General features: G+C 39.6%; 1 protein-coding gene and 1 long non-coding RNA gene across 2 annotated transcripts; one reads left to right on the top strand and one right to left on the bottom strand.

The window, feature by feature from the left end:
• Positions 1-5,245: 5,245 nt before the first annotated feature.
• Positions 5,246-8,814, bottom strand: LOC121813557 (programmed cell death 1 ligand 1-like). The gene is made up of 3 exons (XM_042217400.1): positions 8,564-8,814; positions 7,137-7,472; positions 5,246-6,898 (listed from the first exon to the last, which is right to left on the bottom strand). The coding sequence occupies exons 1-3, from the start codon at positions 8,619-8,621 to the stop codon at positions 6,756-6,758; spliced, it is 537 nt and encodes a 178-aa protein (XP_042073334.1). The 5' UTR covers positions 8,622-8,814; the 3' UTR covers positions 5,246-6,755.
• LOC102295167 lies at positions 7,876-14,003 on the top strand. Its single transcript, XR_318049.2, has 2 exons — positions 7,876-8,241; positions 13,521-14,003. It is a non-coding gene; the product is annotated as an uncharacterized LOC102295167 (long non-coding RNA).
• Positions 14,004-19,578: the final 5,575 nt, after the last annotated feature.

A 19,578-nucleotide genomic window follows, 5' to 3' on the forward strand; every position in this document is an offset into this window, starting at 1 on the left:
TGGAGGCTAGTGAGAAAGAGCTAGGTTACTAATCTCTCTACAAAGAGAGATATTATCATTATCACAGATACACTTGCCTGCACAAGAGAACTCAGACTCTGGACCTCCCCCATTACTCTGTAAAGTTTCCACACAGCAGCTGCTGCATTAGACTAAGTGAAAAGTTTGCCTTGTTTTCTCTTCATAAACATGGTTTCTTGGTAAAGAGGAACTTCTCTGCTGTCTTTGCACACATCAGAATAGCTTCAAATTACAGACACTCCTGTATTAAACTTTATCTTGTGGCCTTTGTTGTAATAGAGGTACAAAAAAATCATCATCTCTCAAACTGCTGAGACTTGCACAACTGTCACTCAAGACTAAACACAGTTTCACAACACAGAGAGGAGCAACCAGCAGCAGGCATGTTGGTGATATTCATGGATACAAAGTTGACGTATGATCCCTGCTCAGATTAGCACTCTGATCTCACAGAAGTAAATGCAACACAGGATTTTGCTCGTGTGAGTCAGCAACAGAGAGTCAACAGTTCCTGTTTGAGCAACAACACAACTCTGAACTGTTCTTTTCAAAGAGGAAATTCAGTGGGAGGTGCAGCAGAGTGTAAAACAGCTATAAACCGCAAACTCTGCGTGACTTTCTCCATTTTATGTTCTGTGCTGTTTAATCAGGACAGCCCAAATATTTGATTTCTAATTCTTAATCACACAGTTAAAGACGTTTAATTTTATTCTTTAATCTGTGAGTCAGCAGATTCAAATCAACACATTTTTTTAATCTTTATCTCTTTTATTGAGAAAGCAGTTGAACATAACAGTAGTATGGCTTTTTACACTGTCTTTGCTCTCACATTTTTAACTTATAATTGAAAAGGAAAAAAAAGGACTTGGGTTAGGAGGCAGCAGGTACGTTTGCATAGTAGGCCTACTCAGGGTTTTAACGTCTTATACAAAATCACATCTCACAGGCCCATTTAGACCATAATCTGTAGAAGGTATCGCTCTGAAGTTTAAGAGAAAATGACACTTTTTCCATCGTATAGATCTCTTGTACAGAATGTATCCAGTCTTCCATCGTCGGTGGTTCAGGCCTAAGCCATCTCCTCGTAAGAGGCTTTTTACTTGCGGCCAGTAGGATATACAGTCTTTTATCATTGGAGTTCGAGTCTTCTGTCGTTGGAATTCAGTTTATCCACTGGTGCATTGCACAAAAATATGGTCTCAAAAGTTGAAGGAAAAACAAATGAAAAAACATTTTGTAAATGATCATGGATTAGAGACCAATACTGGCGAATAACTTTACAGTCCCAAAAGATGTGGAAATGGTTAGCTCCGTCTCCCCCACATCTCCAACATTTGTCGCCAGTTCCCCGATATTTTTGTTGATCATCAAATCAACACATTTTTATTGTAGTTATTTATATTGTATTGTGTTTATCCCCGAAATCAGCAAAGCTCCACTTTCTGCTTCCTTACACACAGGAAGTCTTTGAAAAACTGTGAACCAAATTTAAACAGACTCACTGAGTCACTGTTTAACAGTCAAACAGTCTCTGGTAATGAATCACACAGAGGCCACAAAATATCACATTCAGCTTCCACTCCTTCATGCAGCTTATGTCTCTCTAAGGAATTATCTTTTTAACTTCAGTTCAGATGCTTCATCTTCTGTGAATTCAGAATAAATTCGGAATAAAATAAAAAACAAATCAGGTTTAAACTAACAACAAAAAATAAACACTCATCTGATCATTGTTAACATACACAGTGAGCAGGTTAGTCAGGACTGTGTTCACTGATATGAAGCCTGGTTTATATTTCTGTCACATCTTAGACTGATATGTGTATTTATCCTCTAAAAAGGACATCTTTTTAGAGTATAAATGGACATATCCATCCATTCAATTCCGCTTATCAGGGTCGTGGGGGCGCTGGAGTCTATCCCAGCTGTCATAGGGCGAGAGGCAGGGTACACCCTGGACAGGTCGCAGGGCCAACACACAGGGACAGACAACCATTCACGCCAGAAGCCAGAGTACCCGGAGGGAACCCACGCAAACACGGGAGAGAACATGCAAACGCAGAAAGACCCTGACCTGATGGTGGCATTGAACTCAGGACCTTCTTGCTGTGCGGCAACAGTGCTTTTTTTTTTTCTCTTTTTTTAAAAAAAAAGCCAAAAGTCATTGTAAACCCTCATTATAAACACAGCCACCCACTGATCCAGTGTGGAAATCTCATCTTTGTGAGCCACGTGCTTGACTCATGTTGGGTGGATTATGTTTCCTTATTGTCTCAGTCTTATGAATTAAGTTTGTAATAAAAAACGAAATGTCATAAAAGTGGGAAAGAACAATCATCTCATTCTCATGTTCTTCATTGTGTCCCTGCAGGAGCATGCTCTGCTGCTTGGGCCTTATTTGGTGTTTTGCTTTCCCTGAATGTTGTTGGTGCTGCAGCATGGTGCTTTTATAAACATGGATGTTATATTAACTTGCATGTATCTAATATCTAGAATAATATGTAGTACTTCTCATTTTAAAGCTTATGTACCTCTAGAGACCTCTACAGGCTGCCATTAGGAATCAGGATGAAATCCTTGAACACATTGTCAGGCTCTACGCTGGTTCCGTTGATCCTGGTTTCCTCCTCTTGTACAATAATGCCTGACCTTAGTAGGCGAGAATATGCAGGCAGATGAAAGAATTGGTACTAATCACCCAAACCCCTTTGATTTTCAGGGTAGCGTTGAATTCAGCCCTCTGTAGGTAGATCATTTTCATTTCTATTAAACAATGTGGCATCCATTTGTTCCTTACACATTACCCAGTCCATATCAGTATAGATATGCAGATGATTTTTTTCCAGTATTATAAGGGGCCAAGTCACATTTTTGTTACATTCTGTAAAAAGGAAAGTGCACTAGTTACTTTGGTGCAATAGAAATACAAAACGTTCTCTCCACCTGTCCAGCACATTCTCCTCATTGTCTAGGTTACCAGACTGTAGGTAGCTCAGAGGCTGTAGTTGCTATTCTTAGTAGGGGAGACTGTCATGTGTGGTACCCTCAGTGGTCTTGAAGAAGCGGTCTTTGGTCCAACAAGAATGCAATTGTGTTAGTCTACCCCAATTGAACCGCATCCTACATGGCGTTTCCTGGCTTTATAAAAGTGAATCCCTGGTCTGTCAGGTTGTCACTATTTTTTGCTCATTTGATGTCAGAGATACTGAAAATTTTTAAACAGGAAGTGAAACTGATTGTTAAAATAACAGAAGTCTCACCCTCAACGTCGCAAAGACAAAGGAGTTGATAGTGGACTTCCGGAGGTGCAGAGAAGTACACACCCCCATCACCATCAACGGCGCTGCTGTGGAGAGAGTGAGCAGCTTCCGGTTCCTTGGTGTACATCTGGCTGAGGATCTTACGTGGTCAGTACACACAAACAAAACAGTGAAGAAGGCGCAGCAGCGCCTCTTCTTTCTCAGGAGACTGATTACGTTATTGTATTCTGCACAACTCTGTTGCTTGTGAAGCTCGCACACAAGAATTTCACTCACATGTACTGTACCAATGTACCTGCACATGTGATGTGACAATAAAAGTGATTTGATTTGATTTGATTTGAGAAGTCTAATGTGTAATTTGAACAAAATAATTGTAAAACTCTGGTGAACGTAGTTAAATCGTGTATGATCTGGATGAAATTCAACAACTTAACAGTTGTGAAAATTATTATTGTTGAGGTGACGTGATACAATATAGTAAGAGTGGTTAGTTGCCCTTCACATATCACAAGATCACATGAAATTTGAAACCACAGGTAAATCATGTCAGTTACAAGAGGCAAATTTAGCTGCTGTTGCCGTTAAAAGTACCTAAGTGAAATAAAGTGAAATAAATATTATGATTTCAGCTGTGACACTGCCTCACAACCCTGTTTGGGCCCACACACCACAGAGCTTCTTCCAGCTCCTCCCTCACATACAGTGTTTTCACAAATTGCAAATCAATTTTCTTTTCATTTGGTCCATTTGTGCTCATTGAACCTTTAGTTCTGCAGCACATTTTGCATGTTAGGTTTCACAGCCAATTGCTGCTCTCTAACTGGTCCACACAGCAGCTCAGACCTGAGCTCATTCACTGTGAAACACACTGGTTTATACTCTGTATGTTCTCCTCATGAAGTTACCCTCACACAACCAGATGTGGTTGTGATCCTGGCTAAGTGGCAGAAAGAAATTGTTCAAAAAATTGCCTTTAAATTCTACTTGAAGGAATTTGAAATCATTTCTAACTCGTCGTGTTGGGGGAAAAAAAGCTGACACACGGTCAAACAACTGTGGCCCGAATGCCTGCCTTATATAGGAAACCTATGCCCCCTGGTGGATAGGGATAGTACTGCATCACACACCTGCTACACAACAGTATACACATCAATACGGGCAACAGATATTTTTCATGTTAAGCAGCTGCACGTGTGAATCTAAGTTCCTGTAAAGTTTGATGTGTTCTTAAGTCGTAACCATCTGTGACATGATTCAGTGTGAGAGTCTGGAGCTGATTCAATAAGATCAGATCATCAGAGCCAAGAGTTACAACTAAAGTGCCCAGCAGCAAGTTTCCATGAAGTAAGACTCAGACACAGTGCTGAGATGAAACTGAGCTCTGGTGCTGCCCTCTATTGGCACTGAAGTGAACTCCACTTCTCAGCAGAACCAGACTTTCCCTGATGGGAAACACATAGAACCATAGAAAAGGAATTAGTTCCAAATCTACAGGATGTTAACTCAAGGAGAAATTTCTCCTTGAGTTAAAACGGGATATAAAGTGTATATAAAAGCCGCTGTAGAGCCGCTGGATGAGCACGTGAACCATTTTGCGTTTATACTCTCCTCATAGTGTCCATGATTTGTCACTTTAAACAACAAAGTGTTTCTCACCATGTTGCTGTTTACCTCATACTGATTTACTTTGACTGTAACCCTCTGAATACTCCACCTTCACCACATCCAGTGGACCTGTCACTGACAGGAGGTGGAGGACAGGCAGAGATGGTGTAAAAGCCGACCTGGGAGCCATTTAGGGCAAAGCATGCAAAAGGCATGTTTTTGTCACATTAGTGGAAAGAAAACATCCAAATCAGTGATGTGTGAAACATCTGAATGATGTTTCAGTGTTTCCATGTCTGCACATCAGAGCAAGACTTACATCACATCAGTTAAATCCTTTGTTCTTTCTCTGTGGTCATAAACAACCAGGTTAACAAATTAAAACATAAACATGTTTTACAACATTTATAGCAGCTGTTGTGTTTATGAACTCTGTCACAGTTTATGGGAGTCATTATGTATTCTTAATATTTATTGGTAAAATAATATTTGTAGTAAAATTGTCTGAAAACTGCAAGAAAAACAAAAAAGAAACAAGCAAAACATGGATCACTTTGATTCCAGCTTCAGTTTTATTCAGGAAACAACAACAGTCATATCAAAAGGCACTTTATCTTTACAGTAGAAACATTAGAACCACAAACCCCCTGAAACAGGAGCATAACAATTGTATGAATCGAAGTCAATTACATTTCATTTTTACAATATAATAAAAAATCCTACTCATCATCACCAATGAAGTCTGCAGTCAAAATAAATATATTAAATACAGTGTGCTCCAATACAGTTAAATGCATGCAGTGCTTAAAGCTATATATAATAAATGTCAGACGCTTTTGTAATATAAATATGTTTTATCTGTATAAAGTGAAGCAGCAGGTAGTTTGATATAACAAGCAAAAGTAACAACTTTCTCTTTTCAAATAAATATAAAGGCTTACAGTTCAGATTGTTGAGCAGTCAGTGAGGAGCTAAAGACACAACTTGTTCTTTGGACCATTTTTATACAACTTAAATAATAATAATAATAATAATAATGTTTAAACATAAAACCTGAAAATATCTGCTGGACTGTTTATCGATGCGTCGCACCAAATAAATAAATAAATAAATAAATAAATAAAACTTGAAGAAATTTGTGAAGGCACATGTGACATTTCAGTCTGCTCCTGTCTCACTTCCTTGAAAACCACTAAATATTTTCTTTAAGCACAAAAAATATACATATTTGTGATAAATATTTAGTCAAAGTTTACAAAGATGCTTAATACAAAATGTTAGATGTTATAAAATGTAATTTCAGGATATTCTAAACTGTACCATGAATGCTCAGTGTTGCTCTCACAACCAAAAACCTGACACCAACGTCGGTTTTGAATAAGTTTCATTTTTGTTTAATTAAATTTATGCATTTGTTCATTGCTAAGTTGTAAGTCTACACCAGCCAAAATACTTTCTTTGGTTATTAACATTTGAAAATGATGAAGACACTTGAAAAGTAACACAAAATTAGCTGCCTTTCCAGAAAAACACAAAAACGTTCTTAAAGTTTGCATAAAACCTTACAGCTTACTCTTTCGCTCCCAGGCTTCTAGACTTCTGATTGGCCAACATTTCTACATGGCTAGGATGTGGCATGTTCTTGACAGCGTTTGACTTTGTTTTTGGCGTTCGCATGTGAACGGAGACCTTTTTAAAAAACGCATGTGTGGACGGGATTTAAAAAAAGAAAAAAAGAAAAATTTGAGTTTTCAAAAATACCCGTGTACGTGTGGACGTAGACTCAGATCATCTGGAAAAAAAACAGAAACATTACAAACATGCTGCTGTTCAGCTGGAGGCTGGAAAGAACCCTGCTTCTGTTGTTTACATTTTCTGTAGATCACGACACCAACAAAAGTAACAACAACAACAACAGCAGCAACTGGAAGACCAACTTTTAGTCCAACAGATCCAGCCTCCTTCCCTCTCCTCCTTCCCTCCATCCTCTGTGTCTCCTCCTGTCTGACCTGCAGGTGAGAAACAGGTGTGAGGTGTCAGCTGTCAGGTAGGTGATGAGTGAAGAACAGAACAGAATCCATTTCCTCTTCAAACTGCTGTCAGACATTATCTACTGCACTCTGATCACATCACTCAGACCAGCTGCTTTCTACAAAGTCTCATCAACAACATCTTTAGAAACAAACATCAACAACCAGGAAGCAGCTTCACCTCTGATCACACACACACTCAACTCTGCTCACTCACCTGGAGGATCAACAACACTAAGTGTGATGTTGCAGAGAAGCCCCATTGATTCTCCTGATTTCTGGGCAACACGACACTCGTATGTTCCAGCGTCATTAACCGTCACATCCTTCAGAATCAAAGACACGTCTCCAGCCTTCATCTCTCTGTCCTGCAGATCCACCCGGTTCTTAAAAGTTGGATGCTGCTCCTCTGGATCAGACTGCTCATCCCGATATGAAATTACATATTCTCCCAGATCAGCTCTTTTCCACTCCACAACTGGGATGGTGTTGTTTGAAGCTTGACATGTCAGAGTGACGTTCTGCCCAGACTGAGCTGAGATGGTTTCCTGGTCTGAAAGATTAAAAAACACAGAGCAGAGAGGAAGCAGTAACTTCTACAGCAGCCAATCAGAGTGAGAAATAGAGATAACTGGTCTCTGGTATATGCTGGTTGAATCACACAAAGGTGGCAATAGACTAGTTTAACACTGTTAAAGCACCACAGAATCCCACTGAACCCCATACTAATGAATAGCCTGCACAGGCTGCCTGTGGACCTGAGTTCACACAGTGTGCAGGACAGGGACAAAAACCTGCACTGTCCTTGTGTGGTAAACTTTACAGAAACCATCGTTGTCATGCGACTTTTCCAGTGAGGTCACACGTTGTATGTGGTCAAGATAACCCGTGCTGGGGGCGGGTTTAAGACCGACAATCTCCTCTGATTTATTCATAAATTCCTTCTGAGTGTTTAACGCAGCGTGAGCGCGCTCGCCGGCTGCTTTTGTTTTGTCTTGCCGGGGCGTCCGCGTGCACGCCTCCGTTCCAAAGGCGGGGCTGTAGCTTCTGCTGTGGGAGCCTGCGTGGCGTCGCTTCGTTTGGGTTATTAACGTTATCGTTCGTGGACGGTAGAAAACAGCTTTGCTAGAAGCTTAAACAAGGAGTACCCGAAGACAACGCGGGCTTAACTTTGGAAAATGCGTTATTTTTTAACTCATGACTGAGCGTCGTTGAGAAAAAGGAGTCTGTCAGCAGCAGCTTTCAACGTCTTAATGTTTGCTGCCCAGTGGGATCCGGCACAAAGTAGCAGGTTTTTCTGTTTAGAGCCTCTGCATGTCGTGGTAAGTACAACGGGCGGGCTACAAAAGGCTATAAAATGGCTGCTCTAGGCTCTAGTGGGTGTCGTTCCCACACCTTTGTGCGCGTCCCGGTGTAGGGCAGGCTGTACGGTTTCCTTTTTTTTTTTTTAACTGCGGGCTACTCTACTGACCGTGACAGGAGAGGTCTACACCGAGGGATTCGGTGCAAGAGGTGCAGTTCATTCAACGTGATAGTATGTGAGGGTTTAATTTAATTTCAAAAAAACAAAATCACAATCTTGTGCGCGTGTATCTACAAGTAACGGCAGTTCAACACAAGAGCAGCGGAATAGTTGGCTCTCACCTGCAAACACGAAGTGAAGAATCAAGAAACAGAGACGTGACGTCCATTCTAGACGCATATTGTGAGCTCACCGGCTCCTGCCGCTACTAGTGGTGTTCGGGTCGATCCAGATATCGATATTATGGGCACCAACGTTTGTATCGATATCGATCAATACGAGTTTAATGAGATCGACACTGTTGCTACTGCTAATGCTACTGCTCTCCTGTATGCACTGCTGCGGTTTCATGGAAGGATACTGTAAGTGCCGCTGCTTGTGCACATGCGCTACTTCGTCACGTGACTAACAAGCCAGGCCCACAGTATGGCAGAGAATATTCTGCTATTATTACGACAGTTATCTTCAGAAATGACTTAAAATTGTCAAAGTGCAACTGGCTGATTCTTACTTTAGCCAACTTAAAAAATATAAATTATGCTAAAACCTTGATATAACACATTTATCTCAGGGAAACATGTTATTTAAATGAAAACATTTACTGGAACTGAAACAAATATACTGAATATACCATGGTTCAGATTCGATTGAATATAAATACCCCTTGTGTTATTTTCGCTGTAGAGTGCGCAAAAGGGTGTACCTATTGCACTGTGAGCTGTGCATTAGATGGACCCTAACCCATAGAGGATGGCACTGGCCCACCTCTTGCACTGTGGTAGCTGAGATAGATATCCTACCATCCTACTATTGGATATAGATATTGCTGGATATATATAGCTGCAGTTATAATTGTACAATTTGTCAGCAAAATGATAAGTAACATCAGCTTTAAATAAATAAATGGTATGGTGATCTCTCTTTGCAGGCAAAATTTAAGCTGCCACCACGTTTTGTGAAATTGGGAGGACTCGAGACCTCTCCCTCCAGTCCATTTAGGATTGGTCTGTAATCATACAGGCACAAACAGTTCTGTCAGACCAGTCACATCTCCTTCATCCTGAAACGAGCTCTTTCCTTCTGACAGAAACAGATTCCCAAAATGCATCTGAATGCTTTAAAAATGTATTTTTTCCAACAGAAATCAAGCTTTTAAATAATAGTTATTTGTAATATGAGTATATACTAACTAGTATGTTTGTAATTATAGATAAACAATTTTATTTTTTTTAAAAGCATGTATTTATTTCTTTAATGTTTATTGACTCTGTGACGGCAGCATTTGTGGCAGTACTTGAGTCCACAACAAATTTCCCTAAGGTGACAAAAAATCCATCATATCATATTGTTACTGTGCTTATTTATGAGATGCCACAATTACAACTTATTTACTTTATAACCACAATAATTTAGTCAGTTTTAATTGGATACACACAGTGTTCATAGTGTAGTGTTCAAAGGAAATCTTACTTATACTTATTTTTTAAGCCATAAGGAGGTTTGCTAAACTCAAAATCTTCTCTAAACTGCACTCTGACAACAGTCCATAAATGATCCCATTGTAGTTCTGTGCACATAATAAATATAAATGGGTTATTTGCACTGATGTCCTATATACACTATATGTCCTAGTTCCACCTTTGTGTTTCTGTCTTCTGATGTTGGACTGTGTTTTCTGTTAAGCGGTGATATATATTGTCATATCGCACAGCCCTACTCCCCAATCTAAAATTGGTTAGTTGTCTCGGAGCACGAATACACAATAAGGATACCAAAATGTCACAGTTTCCTGTATATACTGCTGTTTATATAGCATTTTTCTGTAGAGCACTCAAAGTGCTTTATACTACATGCCACCTTCACTACATACACATTCATACAAGCACTTTCTCTACATCTAAGTGCTTTCCTTCTATAGTTCACACTCTGCCACAAGCGATTATTTTAATAATCAACTAGTCACCGTTTATTTTTGCGATTAGTCGACTAATCAGATCATCATCCATTGGACATAAAACGTACAGCTTACTGCACCAGCATCTGCTCTTATATAACTATCATTAGCTTACAGCTTAAAGTGTTTAAGGTATGTGCTAACTAAAAATAAAGACAAGATGATAGTTTATTAAACTCAATGAAATTGTTTCGGTGGAGTTTAATAAACTCACCTTTCTGCTCCTTGCTATCTAAAATATAACAGGACACCGGAGAATATTCTGGAGCATCTCACACTTCTGTTTAATCACTATAACTTTAATCTCAGCCAAACCGATTTACTCAGGAACAAATGAAACTCTGAAAAAAGCCAAACAATAACATTTTTAAGTTATGTAAGTGACTTATATATCATGTTTAACCTGAGCTGCGCTAATAATTCTTGGATAGGTGTTGGGCCACAAAGAATACACCCGTCCCATCCTTCAAATCTGGGGAAATGAAGGACGCAATTATTTTTAGCCGCATTTAGGGAAGTCTTCGAATTTGGACAGCCTTTGTTTCATTCCTGTCACGTAGTCGGCCTACAAATGACACTACCCGATCTGTGCCACGTATGTGCGAAAGGCGACCACAAAATACTTTCTAAAAAAAACTTTGAGTTTATTTTCGAGCGAGAGGTGTGTAAGCTTGAATATCTGCTTGATTTATCAAGATCTCATATATTTCCAAATGTGCTGAAAAATCTGAAAAAACAAAATCTGACATTTTCGGAGATGTCTGTTACCCACCAGCTTGATAGCAGACCGAGATGTCAAGGATCACTAGAGCCGGCGAGAACAGTGGACTCCTGGCACATCGTTTTCAAACCCGCCACGGTCTTTTGCTACTCAGGTTAAACATGATATATCTCTTATCGTGTTTATCATATATCTCCAAGTCTCTTAGGTAACTTCAAAATTTTAACATTCGTTTTTTTCCAGTGTTTTATTTGTTCCTGAGTAATTTGGTTTGGCGGAGATATATTTCAATTCAGGAGGAAACATTTTCACCAGGAACAAAACCAGCATGTTAATACATGGGGATTCTGAAGGATGCTTCAAAATAATCAGATTATATTAGATGTTTATCTGACATTAGAATATCAGATAAACATTTGTTCAGCTCTCGTCCAAACCCCAGCAGCTGTCTATTGTATTGAGTGTCCACTAAAATAAAAATAAAAGCGTTCTAACATCTCACCTGTTTGTTTTTATCAAGACATACATGTACATTTTTTTTTTTTTTTATTAATAGAGAGATTTCGCTACTAGGGTTAAACAGGATATATAAGTCACTTCTAAATGTTAATGTTTGGTTTTTGTCAGTGTTTTCTTAGTTCTTGAGTAAATCGGTTTGGCTGAGATTAAAGTTAAGCTTCATAATATATTATTCACAGTTAAATTGAGAGGGGACGGCAGTAAAAACTCTGGACCTGTGACATCATCAACTGTTGTTCCAGTCGTACAAATCGCGAGTCCGTGCTCGTGTTCTCGTCAAGTCCGGACTCGCCGAGAACGCAAGTCCTTGCCGTGTGTACTTGAGAATTGAGAAAGGGCCAGTAGTTACGGACCGGGACCTGATCTGTACCGTGCATGTGCAGATGTTCTCTCCTTCTGTTCGTTTAATGGCAGTTTACTCCCCAGTGTACGAGGATACCGCCACTTGCTGACTGAGCGAATGAACCCTATTGTAAACTGAACTAGAGTTCAGTGTTTCTGTATCTGTGTTAAATTTCATTTAGTGATAGTTGAGTGTGTTTATGCTTGTCTGTGTGTGGAGAGGATTGTTTGGAATAGTGATGATGATGTCAGCTATCACTGTCAATTGTCAGTAAACTCTTTATCTTAAATGTCCCGGGCAGTCGAAAAAGAGGCAGAGTTGTCGAGAAATGCGAGGAGCTAACTGGGCTTTAACCGTGTCATTCAAATATATTAACTGTTGCAATGTTGGCAAAGAGAGGAAGTGACGCGCAAGATTTGCGCATGCGTGGTACCGGTCAGGTTTCCAGTACAGATCATAGCAACAGTGATGCGGCCCCTGAATTTGGACACAGCTATGATACCGGAGACTAGAGCTGCACGATTTTGCATAAAATGAGAATCACGATTTTTTTGGCTTAGAATTGAGATCACGATTCTCTCACGGTTTTCTTTTCCAGTATAAATATTTATTGCACTTATTAACTGCACATCAACTTCGTAACAGTTGAGACTGAACATAAAAACAATAGATAAACATTAAAACAACAAATGTTTGTTGTTTGTCACATTTTGTCGTCACCGCAAAATGTTGTACTGCTTGAAATTCCGTTGCTCGACACTGCGTGTATAGAGCAGGTAGTGCAACAATAGAAAAGTAGTTGCGGGACGGCACTGTGTAGCGTTTGTCTAGGGTGTTGATCATTTTCCTAAATCCCTCGTTTTGCACAGTGTTGATGGGAGCCATATCTTTGGTCAGGTGATAAGTGATAGCCTCCGTAATTTCTTTGTGCCTGCGGGAGTTCAACGGATATGGGGAGGCGCTGTATAAGATTCCAGTTATTGAGGTTTGGGTGGTTGACCGGGACGGATTTTCTCCTGTCACTTTCTCGTCATCTCTCTCGTGCTCTTGTTTTTTCCCTGCCAATTTTAGCAGCCAGCTGGCTTCTGTATCACGTGGTATAAGGCTCCGCCCTTGTCATTTGTTGAGCAGGAAGAGTGAGCGCTTGTTTTCATGCAGATTACGACCCGGATCCAAATACGGTACAATCAGCTGAAAGGAAGAAAAATAGGGTCAAAATTCTTACTTGTGAGATGAAACTTGAGTAAAGAGTTTCACACTTATTTTTTTGCTACGTGCACACACAAATCTTTTTTTTACGCACACACAAATTCTTTTTACACATACAAAACTGATTTAGAAGTACAAAAACAGTTATGACCACAATTTGAGCCCATAGTGATCTGACATACCAGCAGAAAATATATCAAAAGTTCATTAAGTTAAATGATAAAACACTGAAAGTTACATTATTGTAACTGTGATGCATTCACTGACATATAAAGAGAACAGAGAGGCTCTGCTTTGTGCTTATATTCTCCTCCTGTGTGTTTTTGTGTGCAGAGTTTCTACCAGAGCCAAATGTCATCTGCTCCTCACTGAAGTCGTCACCACTGGAATCCAGCTGCTGCTCTCTAACTGGTCCACACAGCAGCTCAGACCTGACACATCCACTGTAAACACACTGGTTTATATTCTGTTTGTTCTCCTCATGAAGGAAACCTCACACAACCTCTGAGGGCAGAAAGTTCAAATGGAGAGTTTTTGTTATTGTTTTCTTTTATAAAGAAGCTGGAAAATTTACTTAAACTTTTTATATTAAAAAGATAACATTTTCTTCACCAAACCTTTCCGAATAGAAGTGTGACCAAGACATCATTTACACATAAACAATAATAAATGGTATGTAACTAAAATGTAGATGTAATCCATGTTTTCATGTCTTCAGTAGCTTTGCTGTTATTTATGTTATTTCTAAGTGTGCTGTCGTCTCCACAGCAGTGATCTGGTTTCTCTGCAGGTTCAATAAACTTTGGTCTCACTTGATCTTCTCGTGTGCTTCTGTGGGTTTCACAAAGATGTCTGATGGAAAACGTGAGTTGCTGTAGTGAACCCAAACACACTTCAGTCACCTTCAGAGCAGATAACAAAGTTCATGTGAGCCACAGACTTAAAGCAGCAGGAACACTTTCACACATGAGTCTTAGTTACTGTGAAGTTTCATGTCTGTTGACAATAGACCTGAGAGTCGTCTGCTTATCAGACATTACACATTTGATTTTAACAGATTTGATGGACAAAATCAATCTCAGGCACAGCTGGACTCAGCTTCTTCTGTATCTACACGATGGATCGTAGTTCATTATAAAACATGATTTTTAACCTTATTTTATAACTAAAATGTTCAACAGCAAATTTCAATGAAGGAAGAAATAACACGGGGCAACTCTATAAGGAGACTCAGAATAGATCGTAACAAAGTCAAACTCTTTTTTAAATAGATACATTAAAATTTAAGGATATGAAGGAAACTCCATTAATAAACTCCCTGTATATACAGTGTGTTGGAGTTTCTTCTAACCATATGATGAAACTGTCTTCAAAAGAAAGCTCAGTGAATGCATCACAGACACATCTGATTGTGTTAAAGCGCCCTCTGGTGGAAGGCTGTTTGACACGGGACCTTAAACATTCGTTTGGAGACCTTGGTAACAGACTCAACAGTTCTTCTGTCTGTAATATGTGGATCACTCAGTGTTTGTCTTCACTTACCCGCAGGTTTTAATTCAGGTGGCCATACAAAAAACAAACAAACAAACAAAGCAAACAAAAACAAAACATTTGAGGGCTCTGAGGAGCTTTTACAAACCTCCATGTACTTAAATTCATGAGACTATAATCAGTGTATTTATTGATATTGTTTATGTCTGCAGGTGTTCTGTCAGCAGTGGAGAGATTGTTTTCACTGAGGTGACCGCTGCTTCCAGAAACATTACAGCATGATGAATAAGAGGTGTTACTCACTTTCTCATTAAATCTGCTTAATAATAATTTTAAATAAGTATCACCTGCACTATCATCTGATATTTATTTTAAGTGATGATTTTTTTTATAAGAAGCTGATTTAATGAGAAAGTGAGTTTTTTTTGGCTGCTGTTCCAACATTAAACCATGCTCCAGTGGTGCCATCTACTGACTTTAACCTGCAACAACAGGCTGTCAAACTGATTCTGCAGCACTCAAAATTTTAAAAATCCACTTTGTGAATGAGCAGCAGCTGTTTTGTTTCTGATATGGAGCAAACGTCACACTAACATATATAAACTATGGGTCGCCTGCTCAACCCCTAGAATATATGGCCATATTGTTGATTTAGTTATGGTGTTATACACACACTTTATTAGGAACACCTGTGTAGTGTCAAGTTAAACTCCCCTTTTGCCTTTGGAACTGCTTCACTTCTAATACTAATAAAAATACTACTACTAATAATAATACATTTTATTTTAGGGTACCTTTCTAAAACCCAAGGTCACCTTAAAAAGAGACAAAGATGTCAATAAAACGGTAGATTAAAATAGATTCTAATAAATTAAAATACAAAAAAACAACAAATAAAAACAAAACACACAAAAAAATAAACAAGATTTGATATCAAGTAAAATCAGTATTAAAGTGAGGAAGCCAGTTTAAACAAGTAGGTTTTGAGTTGTGACTTAAAAAAGGGAAGGGACTGAAGGAATTGAGTTTCAGAGCCGAGGAGCAGAGCGACTGAAAGCTCTGTGCCCCACAGTGATAAGGGGAGCAGAAGGAGCAACAAGATGAGTGGCAGATTAAGATCTGAGAGAGCGGAAAACAGTGGTGATATGAAGCGGATCACAGAGATAAAGGAGGGGCAAGGTGAATACACTTCTTCGTGTCATAGATTTTTAAAAAAAGTGCTGGAAACATTTCTCAGATATTTTGGGCCAAACTGACATGATACCCAAAGTTACTGAAGATTTCCAGAACATCCTAAAGGTTTGTGTTTTATGTGGTGACTGCAGAGGCTGTCTGATCACAGTGAACTGATCGTGTTAAAGAAAAAGTTTAAAATAAGTGGTGTGTTATCCTGCTGGAGGCAGCCATCGGCAGATGTGGTCTGAAAGAGACGGACATGGTCAGCAAGAACACTCAGGTAGGCTGTGATGCTCAGCTGGTACTAAGGCAGGCTGGATCCATTTTCTTGTTGTTCACACGAAATTCTGATTCTACAGTCTGAAAAAACAAATATTTGGTTGGTTCCTATCTTGAAATATGAACCATGTGTGTTCACAGCGAGGTAACATCCAGTCAAAGACACCGCCTGTTGACGCTCGGCTCTTTTATTTTTCTAAAAGAGGAAACAACTCAGAGCAGCGAGGTTAAAGAGGTCAAAGGTAAACGGTTCACTACTACAGCAGCCAATCAGAGTGAGGAGCTGCAAGAGGAGATCATACAGGTCTCTGAATCCCTCCATTCAAACACAGAATATAAACAATACGCTGTGAAGCAGATCCTGACAGTCTGCAGTGAACACAAGTGTAAAACTCATTTCAGTGCAAATTAAACATCTTCCTGTTACCTCGACATTCGACAGAGTCACAAATAAACTAAGATAACATTTTAAAGGATAAAAGACAAACAGGAAACCATCAGCTTATTGCAGGCACAGCTTTTGGTTATTTATTGAAAGAAGTCACAAAATCATTTGGTCATATTTAAAACAGTTTCATATTTTTTAAGTCAATAAGTTGTGTTGTGATTGTTAACATAAAAACCTGCTCTGCAGAGTTTCAGTGAAGCTGTTTGTTCCTGGTTCCTCAGTCAGCATGACGCCTGTGTGTGGTTACGCCCTCTGAGCACTCCTACACTCCACTGGTTCAGTGAACACAGTGTGAGTCATGACTTTGATCTTGTTAGTGAAACTGAAAGTGAGTTGATACAAATATTCCTCTGGGCTGCTCACCAATAGCTGTGTGTGTCAATACATACCAGAGAGCTTTAAAACAAAGTTAAACATATTTAAAACCCTCTCAGATTTCTTCATGACTTAATTTAAATGTTTTTGCATTTGTTGTCAGCTTCATTTCTGCTGCCGGGTTGTTCAATAAATATACAAATATGGAAGAAAGATGACATGATTTTAATGTCAGCTCTGAGATTTAGACTTTAAACTGATCTTGCTACAGGCTGTTCAGTGACTTTGGGTCTAACCCTGAAGAATCTGTAGACATGGATGACAGGTACTCTCAGGTATTCTCTGCAGCACAAACAACATGCAAAGTGACACGCAGCTTGTGCTGCTGAAACTTTAGCCCTTGGCTTTTTTGCTGGTGTCAGTAACGTGAAACTCAACAGATGCACATGAAACCTGATTCTTTAAGCAGAGAATATATCTCTCTATTATACATCTCCATGAAGTCTTCATTGGTTGTTTTTATTTCTTACATTTAATTTGGTGTGTTTTTAAACAGAAGGTCACTGACTCATTTCCTTTAAATCCTCCACCCACGGGTTTACAGTAAGTATCATTTACCAGGAAGTCTCTTTCTGTTTCACTCTGGACTCTGCTGCTCTGTGGTATTCATGCTCCTGTTAAACATGGGATATTTTAAAATCCTTCTGTTTTGTTTTCTAATTTCTGCATTAACAGGTGAGTAATGTGTTTATATTTTTACTTCTACAAGTTCTCTATCTATCTATCTATCTATCTATCTATCTATCTATCTATCTATCTATCTATCTATCTATCTATCTATCTATCTATCTATCTATCTATCTATCTATCTATCTATCTATCTATCTATCTATCTATCTATCTATCTATCTATATATTAATGTCTTTTTAAATTACCTATTTAACTAGTTTAATGTGTATGTATCTATGTATGTATGTATGTATGTATGTATGTATGTATGTATGTATGTATGTATCTATCTATCTATCTATCTATCTATCTATCTATCTATCTATCTATCTATCTATCTATCTATCTATCTATCTATCTATCTATCTATCTATCTATCTATCTATCTATCTATCTATCTATCTATCTATCTATCTATCTATCTATCTATCTATCTCTGGCAAGCCTGGGAGCTTGAGAGTTCTGCGCAGTATCTTAGCTGTTCCTAGGACTGCGCTCTTCTGGACAGAGATCTCCGATGTTCTTCTGGGAACTGCTGGAGCCACTCGCCTAGCTTGGGTAGCTCCGATTACCACGGGGACCACTGTTACCTTCACCCTCCACATCCTCTCGAGCTCTTCTCTGAGTCCTCGGTATTTCATGAGCTTCTTGTGTTCCTTCTTCCTGATGTTGCTGTCATTGGGAACCGCTACATCGATCACTATGGCCGAAGTCCCACAGGATCTTAGCTCGGTCATTCTCCACCACCCTAGCGTCTCCCATTTTGACCTCGGGACTTCCAGGCTGTATTCAGCACAGATGTTTCTGTATACTGTGCTGGACACTTGGTTATGTGGTTCCATGTATGTTCCATGTGGCCTTCTTGTAATTAATCCACAAAGTGCACACGTTGGTCAGCCTGGTTTTACAGTCTCGGGCAATGGCTCGGTCTACCAATAGCTGGTGTATGTGCCTCTGGTATTCTTGCCAATCCTGATGCTGTCCAGCTCTTCATAGTGGCGACGCTTTCTTGGATGTCTGCCACTGTGATGGTTACTGGTCCCTGTTTAGGGAGCTTGCTGTGGTCTGCCCTCAGATCCACTAGCCACTGAGCATTGCCGTTATGGGTTGCATCCTTCTCCCACATGTTCTTCCAGTATTGCTCTATCTCCAGCCTTGGTGGTGCTGTTCCCCTGCCACTGAGAGTCCACCTTGGCTGGTTCTGTGGAGAACAGCTGGTTTATTCTCCTGAGTTGTTGCTTAGCAGTTTCCAAGGCCTCAGGTATGGACAGCTTCCTGTACTTCTTAGGCACCTTCTTCATCGCACCTTTCTGCAGCTCCAATGGTTGGCTAACCTCCCTTCATGCTACCTTGACCTTGGCCTCTAGTCTCTAGTCTCCCCATGGAGGTACCGCTCCTTGTGGCTGTTCAACTTTTAGCCGAGCATCTCATTGATCACTGCTGCCATAGTAATTTTTAGCTTGTTAGTCTTGGTAATCGTGGCTGTATCGTCTGTAGTGCTGCATTCACATCATCTACTAAATTTTCTGAGGGTGTTTCACGTAGTCTTGGTAACCGGCTACTGAGGATCGAGGTTTCAAGCTTCATCATGATTTGGTCTCTCAGGTCAGTTTCTCTCGCACTCAACACTTCTTCTTCTATTGAACTTGGGGCTTGGCACCCAGTCTTGGGTGGGTGTGATTATATCTCCCCCCGACCTGTCGTCCATGTGGGATATGGTCCTTAGTGCAGCGTTCAGTACTGTTGACCATAGTATTCTATTAGTGCGATTAGTGCACGCTGTAGATATTGAAGGTACTGTGCTATGATATCTATGTAATAGACTCCAATTTGTAAATGTAAATAGGGAGAGTCAATTAAGGAGCTTGGAAAGAAAAGCGTCTGGACTTCTTTAAGTTACTTGAAGACGTTTCACCTCTCATCCGAGAAGCTTCTTCAGTTCTAAGGTCAAA

Source organism: Haplochromis burtoni, unplaced genomic scaffold (genome assembly GCF_018398535.1).
Source record: "Haplochromis burtoni strain Fernald_Lab_line unplaced genomic scaffold, NCSU_Asbu1 Contig_1911, whole genome shotgun sequence".
Classification (NCBI taxonomy): Eukaryota; Metazoa; Chordata; class Actinopteri; order Cichliformes; family Cichlidae; genus Haplochromis; species Haplochromis burtoni.